We start from the raw sequence: 10,936 nt of genomic DNA on the forward strand, positions 1-10,936 counted from the left end.
AAATAGTTTAAGTGGTCAGCTTTGAGGTATGACTGACGAATCTTCCATAAATACCCGACACTCTCTTGACACTTATTCTACGACGTGGGGCATAGGTGTGCGCTAACCTTTAAGCGTGCGCGCATAAAAACCTTGGTTTATCACCTCTTCTTTGTAACTGGCCAAAAAAATAGGAGTGTCATGTTCTCGTCAATTATACATCGATGCTATATGTTGGAATGTCGAAACATTACGACAAATTACAACGATAGGTATTTTATGTGAGTTTTAATAAATATATAGGTATGGGACAAATTACGAAATATAATCTCAACGATACTATATTTTATAATAAATACTTATATAGATAAACATCTAAGACCCAGGCCAATCAGAAAAGTTCTTTTTCTCATCATGCCCTGGCCAGGATTCGAACCCAGGACCTCCGATGTCACAGACAAGCGTACTACCTCTGCGCCACAGAGGCCGTAAATATTTTGAACATACACGGTTTGTCGTGTTGTTCTCGTAATCACTTTAGAATTAGCTTCTTTTCCCGTGATATCGCAAAACGCGACTAAGGGAAAAAGCACACTCATCTAGTACAAGCTATTGGCCTGGTCGTTAAGAAAAAACTATGCGCCAGTTCTACTCGTGCAGATTGTAAAAGTCAGTCTAGGTTTATGTTACGGCTATCCTATAAAGATATTAAAATTCAAAAATTTTTTTCATTATTATGGGACACTTCATATCACTAATTGTCATATCTTTTGGTTTCACAACATTGGTTGACGTCAAATAAATTACTTTAAACTAAGTTTACTGCCGCTTCCAAAGCGGCAGTAAACTTAGTTTGCTTTCTGATGAGGAAAGAATGTAGGTACATTTTTCTTAAAATAACGCCTGTGGATATCCGTCAGAGGTCTTCGGACAAGGCATTCCAGAGCCGGATAAGTTTTAGGGCAAAAGAGTTGACCAAGAACCTAAAGCGACATAACGGGGTAGACAGTTTGATAGTATTTCCCTAGCGAAGCTCGGTCATGCGTATCAGAAAGATATATTTAGATTAACAATAATAATGTGTTAGGCTGTCGTCCTCTCTACCGGGTGTCGTAAGACATGGTCGACAGCGAGAGGCCGTGGACAGCAGTGTAGATCTTTGCGGAGAGTGTCATGCTCAGCAATGCGGCGGCGGAGGTGAGAGAGGACACGTCCGACCTCCCCAATCGCCGCTGGGGCACTGGGCGCAGGTGGCGGAAACGGGATTCAGCTGCATGGCGTAATAGTCCTGGGTTGTAGGCTTCTGCCAGGTGCTGTCTCCTAGCGGGTAGAATTGAAGGCCGACGGGATGCTGGCCTCTCCGCGGAGAGCGGCCGAGCCGAGGCCACTAAAGCGGTAGGGGATGGCTCCGTGTGTTAGTGAGTTAAAGCCCCACATAACCCGTCCGGTTTCCACAAGGTCTTCCCACAAGTTAAAAAAAGGCTGTGGTCTCAACTCAATATCTCAACTGGATATTGCATTTCAATGAAATTAGGCGTTCTTGAATTATTTATACCATCTCTGAATCTCAATTTTCCAGCATTGTTACATTCGGCTAAATTTGTGTAAAATTCGGTTAAATTGGTGTATAGGATTTAAAACATAATCAGGTTAAGATGTATTTATTTAATCTTATAACCCCATGTCAATCTTTCTTATGATATTTAGCACTACGATAGGAAATGTCATAGCTCCTCATAAATCGTCTGATGGGTATCCGGTGCGACTTTGCTTTTGCAGTACGGCAGGTAATAGAAATATATTTAAAAATGTCATATTATGCAAATAAACGAATTCCCAGCAAATCATTTTTATGTAAATTAAAAAATTGCCAAGGCGGGTGTTCGTAGCTTATCCTGTAAAAAAGTCATCAAATCTCATATAAAGCCTAGGTCTACACTACACCTTAAACAAAATATATTTTTATTGATATAAAATAGAGGTCAGATCTCATGTAGTGTCAAGATTCTTGATTTATGCGCCCTAATAGGTACGAGATTCCCAGCATCAATAGAAAAAAGAGTGACCACTCGTTCTCTTTTCCATAGATATCATAAAAAGCGACTAGGGGATAGGCAACTTGTCACTATATGAATCTCAATTCTATCATTAAGCCAAATAGCTGAACGTGGCAAAACAATCTCTTCAAGAGTCAAGCTCAGTCTACCCCGCAAGGGATATAGACATGATTATATGTATGTTTGTTAAGGCCCGATCAGCTACTTAAAAAAGAAGCAATTTCTTTTTCTAGCAACTTTGCAACCTCTAACTCAACAAAGCTGGAGATGAAGTTCCCCAGACATATCTCCAGCCTGATGGAAACTCTTTTCTTTACGGCGGTCCAGTTCGAATCAACGCTCCTGATACATGTCTGTAGGTTTTGACGGCCTCTGTGGCGCAGCGTGTGTAGTGCGCTTGTCTGTGATACCGGAGGTGCCGGGTTCGAATCCCGGTCAGGGCATGATAAGAAAAGAACTTTTTCTGATTGGCCTGGGTCTTGGATGTTTATCTATATAAGTATTTATTATAAAATATAGTATCGTTGAGTTAGCATCTCGTAACACAAGTCTCGAACTTATTTCGAAAATAAAACTTCTTCCACTTCGAAAGTAAAAAAAAAAAAAAAATGGTTGCGTGGGTCTGGTCACGATCCAATACGGGTGAGGTTCCCTTGCAAAGGTTCGTCGAGGGGAGGGTCAGACAGGAGTCGCTTCGTATAAGAAACTGACTTTGAGAGGTGAGAACGCAACCGCTTCCTAAGCTTATTAGCCTTTCCCTTAGTCGCCATTTATAACATCCACGGGAAAGATATGGAGTCATCCTATTCTAAATAGCCGGCAACCTTAAGTAGGCACATTATATTAATACATACATTTTATGAAGCGCAACTTATTTATTATTGTTTTACTTAGTTTTCAGTGGTTACCCAAAATTATTTATTCGGAATGAACCTACTAAGGTAAACAATATTGTAGTAACACCTATTTAAATAATAAATTTTTTTTCATTGAACGTGCTGAACGTTCGAATTTCTTTTCTATTCGAATCTCCACTGTTTGGCTCTGTCTACGCCGTAGTAGTAGTCGTTTTATAGGTATGTATATATAAATAATATAATAAACACACTGATATGATAACATCGCTTCGGAAGGTCGGCCTAATAAAGATAAACAGATAAATCTGACTGTTTTTAATATCATAACGCACACCGCATACACACAGCCACGATTCATTTTTATGGATTTGATAATGATAACATTCTGTCCAAAAAAAGTACAGTGCGTATATAATAATAGCCAGGGCTATTCTGCGATGACGTAATGACCGCTGGAGCCAGTGGCCCACGGTACGGCCATTTAGTGTGACGTGTTATTTATGTGCCAGTAGTCGGATTAAAAACAAAAGGTTATTAGAGTGTTAACTGTTCCAGGTTCAAACGTCAATTGATGGCACGGATTTTTCGAGTGATACATTATGTGCCAGTAACGCAATTTAAAAAAGTTAAACTTGTTAGTTCAGTGTTGAGTGTTCCAGGTTTAAATATTGATGAAGTGTAATTTGATTTAAAGGGCAACACTCGTATTGTTTGAAGCTTATTTTTGTTTTGTATTTTGGTAGGTATTTGACGGTTAATTAATAAAATTAAGCACCAATAAGTTAGTACAACATTTAAAGAGTTACTTTAGTTTAATCTGAACCCCAATAACACTACCCAACAAAATTGAAGTTAAGGAGAGCAACAGAGACCAGAGTATGATATTCTAGGTAAAACGACCACGCTTAATTCGAATCTGAGCTTAGAATTTTGCCTAGACGTCAGGTTTTTTTTTTTTTTTTTTCTTTATTAATTGTACAATTTGTTACAGAAAAAATAAAAAACCGAGATATAAAATAGCAAGAAATCATTGTAATTAATAAAAAATAAACACATAAAATTATTAATAATGTATATAATCTATTCTAAAGTTGTTTTTCCCTTTGAATGTGGAGATTTTCTTTTATATTCGCAATCTGATTCTCTTGTAAGGAACCAACAGTAATCGCCCATCATTGCGGAGTCCCATCGACCCTGATATCTTTTTTCCATCGTAAGAATGTCTTGATGAAATCTTTCACCCATCTCATCACTCACAGCTCCCAAATTTTCGGGGAAGAAACTTAGATGTGAGTGCAAAAAATGAATTTTCAGCGACATTCTACAGCCCATTTTTTGGTAGCTTTTCAGCAGATTTTCTATAAGTTCTTTATAGTTTTCTGCTTTTCTATTCCCTAAGAAGTTTGTGACCACATTTTGAAATGACTTCCAAGCTTGTAATTCGGTGTCATTTAACTTTTTCTCGAAGTCTTCATCTTTCATCAGTTTTCTTATTTGCGGACCCACAAAAATACCCTCTTTCAGTTTAGCGTCACTCAATTTAGGAAAAACGCTTTTTAAATATAGAAAAGCAGTACTTTCTTTGTTCAGAGCTTTTACAAAATTTTTTATTAGTCCCAACTTGATATGAAGAGGGGGCAGAAGAACATTTTTGGGATCAACAAGTGGCACAAATTTTATATTTTCTTTTCCTGGTTCAAAAGAATCTCTATTAGGCCATTCTTTGACAATGTAATGCTTTTGAGTTGCTCTGCTGTCCCAGAGACAAAGGAAGCAACAAAATTTGGTAAAACCTCCCTGAAGACCCAGTAACAAAGCTATGACCTTTAAATCTCCACATAGCTGCCATTTATAACGATCATAGTTTATAGATCTAAGGATAAGGGACATATTTTCGTAAGTTTCCTTCATATTATAAGCGTAAGCTACAGGAATCGATGGTTTTGTATTTCCGTTGTGCAACAAAACCGCCTTAAGACTCGATTTAGAGGAATCTATAAACAATCTCCACTCATTGGGCTGATGAGAAATATTTAAATTTTCTATTAGTTTATCTGGATCTGTACAAAAGCAGACATTGTTTTCAGAAGTAAACAACGTAGACAAATGTTTGTTACGATCTCTAAACACACTTATTTTTGTTTCTTTTGCTAATAAATTCCATTGTTGTAACCTGGAGCCCAAAAGTTCAGCGTTTTCTTTTGTAAGGTTAAGGTCTCGGGCTAAATCGTTAAGTTCAGCTTGATTTATCAAGTGGGGTTCATTAGTACTTATCACAAAATTTGGATCAAATGCTGAAGGTGCACTACTGATACAATCTGCACTAGTGGAAGCAATATCGAGTGGTGGAACCGGTATTGGAAATTCTTGGCCATGCGGAACAGGTCTTGTAGATGAAGAAGTATCAGGATAGACAATATTGATTTTCGTCTTCCTGGAATGTCCACTGGTCTTAGTTAAGCAAAAGTAGCAGTCCAAGCTGTGATCAGTAGGCTCACGCCACATCATTGGCATTGCAAACGGCATCGAAGAACGCTTGCCAGTCATCCATTTTCTCAGACTAGCAACACAAGTAATGCAGCAAATATGAGGAGCCCATTTTTTATTTTGGTGACCAATTGTAAAACCGAAATACGCTTCGTACATCACTTTAACATTCTCACTTACTGGTCTCCTTTGAGTTACGGGTGTAAAATTGCCACAAATGAAGCAAAACGTATCAGGGGAATTCACACAACTTATTTTATCAGAATTTTCACTCATTTTAATAACAAATTTTAAATATAACCAAGTTATTACAGAAAATACGCAAAGCCAGTATTTGTTGTGTAGTAGTGTCATAAGAAAAATAAAGATACCCTCATTTTATACTTGTCTATCTATCATATCATATGAATTATAAAGATACCCTCAAATAAATAGTTGACTATCATCTACATTTTTATCTTAGCCTGTATGCGGGTAAATTATAAAAAAATATATTTAAAAAAAAACCAGACGTCTAGACAGATTTTGGTAAGCATATTTGTAATCAGTAATGCTAGTGCTACATCGTGATATAGGTCAGTGTTCTGTTGCCCGAACCTTGTAGACTAGTGTAATTAGATAAACTTATTCACCTGATTTTTATGTTATCTGTCTGTTTGCTTTTGTCTTCTCCGTAAGCAATAGAGACGTGATGATGCGCGTGTTATACTTATATTATTTTATGAATATATTCTACATATTTGCGATGTAAAATTAAGGCGTAGAAAATGTTTTGTTAATCAAAGGTTTTTGTTTGCTTAAACAATTATTAATTAATTTCGGCGTGATGGTCTACGAAAAAGACTTTAAGGGAAATTTCAAATGCTCACGGCCTTGATTAGGCGTTGATAAGTCTATTATCAATTTTTCAAACTGATAGTTGAATTAAACATCATAATAACCTGAAGTTACATAAGCAAAAAAAGGATAGAGGGATAAAGACGTAATAATATGTATGTATGTGTAAAATGACATGAATGTAATTATTTTTTAAAAAGATACAAGGTATCACTTAATGAGGAAAAATTTTGTACGTAGTCACTTCCTATTTCTAACATTATACCTTAAAGAAATATGTCTGTCTGTTACGCGTTAACTGTTATTAACCACCTCTTTTTGGAGGCAGGTCTTTTTTGTTATTAGATGATGCTATTAGACAGTTTAGATGTGACCTTGATTAAAGCAACAATTATAATTAAAGATGGTACAGAAATGTTACCTCGTAATACAATAAGTAGTAGTAATATTGATTTGTCGTAGCGTAGCAGTTTATACGCGTAAAATTTAAAAAAAATCTCCTAGCCATTTTACGGCCAAGTTTCTTCCTCCTGGCTTTAGTCCAGGTTGAATACTCATCACTTTAGAGAGCAGCTCGGGGTATGCCTTCGGCCATGGATCCAGGATTGGGTGAGTCAGGTTTCTAAACGAAACGACTCCCATCTGACCTCCGCGATCTTCTCGGGAGGGGACTTAACCTATATTGGATCGATCACGGCAACACATCCAGTTGCCTGAATGTGCAGGTTTATTAATGATGTTTTCCCTCACCGTAGAGCATCGGTTAGTATTCAAACTAATGTCTAACTTTGGTACATGGTCGAGGTGGAATCTTATGCCATTAGTATGTTGTAATCCATTCCTTTTCTACTTATATTATAAATGCGAAAGTTAACTTAAGTAATATTATAAAATAAAAGAAAACTACTGAATGGGATTTCATGAAATTTTGCACATAATAACATAGCTTAGACTTACAATAACATAATAAGTAATTTTAATAAAAATCCTGTTGCTCTGTTCACGTGGACGAAGTCGCGGGCAACAGCTATAGTTACCTAAAAAAAAAATTTGTGCCTTATCATAGTCGCTAGGAGGAAAAAAGTAACGCTAGTATCATTTAACTTGGTAGCTCTTTTTATGTAGTGTCATATCTGTAGTTTTATAATTTGTATTGTTCAGTTCAGTATAATGGTTCAGTCACCTCCATCCACGGTAATTGAGTTACATATGTATGTAATGAGTTTTACATTCTAACAGACTTATGTTGATATATGACGTCACCAATTGCGGAACATAAGATTTGTTTTAACCTATTTGCTTTCTACGATGTATCTATTTTTAGTATATCATCTAGCTAGTAACCTACTATAGATTTGCTGTTGTAGACTTCAAATCTCTGAGTATAATGTAAGTGATACTTCATATCTCTCTCTTATCTTTGCTTGTTCCCTTAAGTAGGAAAGAGGGGAGGAAAATGTCGAAAAGCGAACCTTGGGCCCGAAGGATGGCGGTGGGAGCTAGGTGATACGAGTACCCTCATTATTATCTTGCATAGTCCCAAACATGCCATAACTCTCTGGAGAGGAGTCCGATTTTTCGTTCCGTCCGAGATTTCGATTTTGACCAAGACCCTGGATTGTACAACATGAATGGGTAAGACAGGTTTTTACAATCCCGCCTGACCTCCGTAGGGTAGATAATTACCCATAATGCATCACAGTTTCACATCATTACCTGAATAAGTTGTAGTTTTCTCATGCTGTTTTCTCTTATCGATTGTCGGCCAACAATTAAAATAATGTAAGTACTTCTTATTCCTAAATTTAAGAGCTAACTCTTTTCGATGGAGTTAAGTGGAGCGTCCTCCATTAATTTTTTTTCTCTGCATTTTTTTTTGTTAGTAGTGATGATGCGTTTACTATTTATTTTACTCTTGGTCTTCGTCTTCCTTATATAAATACAAAACTCTGAAAAGAACTATTGTTACATAGCTTGGTAATTACAGAAATTGTGCATCAAGCAAGTACCTTAACCATTTCAATCACCGAAGCTCTCCAACTACATTCTCTTCTTTCTGCATCTTTTTCAATTGTAGTCTTTATTAATAAATTAAAAGCCTAAAACTCGTAATTTGACTATTTCCAGATGAGGTGACATAACCCCAATGGGTTGTAAGAAGTGGTTGGTTCTCTGGTCGCTGTGGGCTGCGCGGCTGGTGCGGCAGCCGACGGAGCCGCTGCAGGTCAGCGCTGGCTGGCTCCGAGGATCCATAGCAAATGACGGTTCCCATGAGGTCTACTATGGTATACCGTATGCGACCGTTCGGGGACGGTTTCAGGTTAGAATAGTTTCAGTTTGTGTTGCGGTATTGATTGTGTTCTTGTCACTGAAAGTAACAGGTCTCGCGGTTTGTGTGTGATTTACTCTTTTCATGTATATTCGATGATTACGGGTACTCCTACCTTTTTTAAGACATTCGAAATTTGGTCCTAGACGATGACGAGCATGGCTACAGATCTATAGGTAATTTAACAAATTACGAGAGGCTTACTCTAAACTTTTTAAATTTAGAATAAAATACTGTTTCGGACGTCTGCTGAACGTGTTTTTCTTTCTTTTTTTTAGCTTTTTCTCCTCATGGCTGATGTTTTCCTATAGACTTCTCAGTATCCGCGTGGTTTTTGCTCAAGATATAATTTAAATGTCGTTGGATTTTCATGACCGATGTTCTTTTTCCAGGCACCGGGTCCTGAACCAGTGTGGGATGATGTATATGAAGCTATCAATGAGAATGTTCGTTGTCGCCAACGTAAGAACGAAAAATCTGATGAAATGATAGGCGTTGACAATTGCCTTATAATCAATGTGTATAAACCACTGAATGTTGAAGATAAACCCTTAGCTGTCATGGTGTTCATACACGGTGGTGCATTCTTCCAAGGATCCGCATCACCTTTCATGTATGGTCCACAGTATTTAATAAAGAAGGGGGTTATTTTAGTAACCTTGACTTATAGGCTTAACTTGCAAGGATTCCTCTGTTTGCGGACAAAAGAAGCCCCAGGTAATGCTGGAATGAAAGATCAAGTGGCTGCTTTGAGATGGATTCAACGAAATATTAAGGCGTTTGGAGGAGATCCCGATAATATTACGATATTCGGAGAGAGTGCTGGAGCGGCTTCGGTCTCATTCTTAGTACTTTCACCGATGGCAAAAGGTCTATTCCACAAAGCTATAACGCAAAGTGGATCCGCAATTTCGTCTTGGGCCTACCAGTTCAAACCGGTATACATGGCAAGTTTGCTTGCAAAAACTATGGGTTACGAGACCCAAGACCCACATAAACTGTACAATTTTTTCATGCAGAAATCGAATACAGAACTTATTATTCCTAGAGTACCAAGAAAAAAGGGTGACACGGTCATATCTGAGATATTATACACGCCATGCGTTGAAGATATTATAGAGGGAGAGGAGCCATTTCTGACAGAAATACCTTACGAAATATTATCTAAAGGAAATTTTAATAAAGTTCCCATGATAACAGGCATCAATGATGCAGAAGGTATTTTGTTTGCGGCTTTAGAAAACGAAACTACTATAGCAGAAATAAACTTTGTTGCTAGCCTTCCAAAAGATTTGGTTTTTCCATCTGAAGAGGAGAAACGGAAATACGGTGAAAGATTAAAGAGTATATACCTAGGTGATGAAGAAATTACAGAGAAAACTGTCTCAGGATGGATAACACTTGGCGGTGATGAATATTTCACTTATCCTATTTTAGAAGAAACTAATCTTATAGCTAAAGCTAGTGACACACCTGTGTACAACTACTTATTTGCTTATGATGGAAGAAGAAATTTGGCCAAGTTATTTTACAACAAATTCAAAAACATCCGCGGGGCAAGCCATGCAGACGAGCTGTTCTACATATTTTCATCTCATTGGATAGGATCTCTGATGGAGAATAAGATGATTGATACAATGACAACATTATGGACCAATTTTGCTAAATATGGGTAAGTTCTTTGATTTTTATAAAAAAAAATATATAAATTGTTTAATAACCACTAAACAATTTACATTTTTTTTATATAAAAATCTTCGATCTGTTTAATTTTAAAATTCAAAGAATAAATGGCGATTTAAAACCGATATAGACATGATTAAATTATTACCGAAATAATTAAATTTAATCAACTGTTCCCTATTAGATAAAATTAAAGAGATAGGTGCCTATATAAGTACTTATATGATAAAATATTTGATTAGTTATATCCATTACTATAATTTTTACCTTGTAATGTCATCATACAATATACATATAAACTGTCATATATTTACTTTAAATCTCTCTATGTTTTCCCTAAATGTAAGAGCTTGTGTAAAGATTAAAAAAAAAATGTGCCTAGCTCCTAAAAGATTTATTAGAGCAGGTATGCCGTACGCTATTTAAAATTAATATAATAATTATTTTTAAGAAAATTAATTTGGTTTCCAGGGACCCAACACCAGAAAACACCGATCCCCCAGTGAGATGGCCGCGCGTGAACCCCGCGGATCCACAAACACTGGTCATCAACACCACACTCTCAATACGACCAATGTGGGGAAGCGAGGCATTGCAGTTTTGGCGGGAAATGTACTCTAAATATCGTAGGAAAGAACGATGAGATTATTAGGCCAATATGATTAATTAATTATACTATTTAGTTTTAATTTCATTGTCAGAGACAT

General features: G+C 36.8%; 1 protein-coding gene across 2 annotated transcripts; it reads left to right on the top strand.

The window, feature by feature from the left end:
* The first annotated feature begins 3,210 nt into the window (after window positions 1-3,210).
* On the top strand, window positions 3,211-10,904 carry LOC106130896 (juvenile hormone esterase). 2 transcript variants are annotated; one of them, XM_013329836.2, is made up of 4 exons: window positions 3,211-3,632; window positions 8,345-8,537; window positions 8,939-10,218; window positions 10,701-10,904. In XM_013329836.2, the coding sequence occupies exons 2-4, from the start codon at window positions 8,364-8,366 to the stop codon at window positions 10,870-10,872; spliced, it is 1,626 nt and encodes a 541-aa protein (XP_013185290.2). In that variant the 5' UTR covers window positions 3,211-3,632; window positions 8,345-8,363; the 3' UTR covers window positions 10,873-10,904. The 2 variants fall into 2 exon arrangements, with proteins under 2 accessions (XP_013185290.2, XP_060803882.1); XM_060947899.1 differs by lacking the exon at window positions 3,211-3,632 and adding an exon at window positions 7,396-7,606.
* The last annotated feature ends 32 nt before the right edge of the window (window positions 10,905-10,936 follow it).

Source organism: Amyelois transitella, chromosome 14 (assembly GCF_032362555.1).
Source record: "Amyelois transitella isolate CPQ chromosome 14, ilAmyTran1.1, whole genome shotgun sequence".
Taxonomy (NCBI): Eukaryota; Metazoa; Arthropoda; class Insecta; order Lepidoptera; family Pyralidae; genus Amyelois; species Amyelois transitella.

Excerpts from the sequence above, each read along its gene's own strand:
- LOC106130896 (XM_013329836.2), top strand. The coding sequence starts at position 8,364 with ATGGGTTGTAAGAAGTGGTTGGTTCTCTGGTCGCTGTGGGCTGCGCGG. Across the intron at positions 8,538-8,938 it reads CCGTTCGGGGACGGTTTCAG|GCACCGGGTCCTGAACCAGT; the intron begins GTTAGAATAGTT and ends TTCTTTTTCCAG. Across the intron at positions 10,219-10,700 it reads ACCAATTTTGCTAAATATGG|GGACCCAACACCAGAAAACA; the intron begins GTAAGTTCTTTG and ends TTTGGTTTCCAG.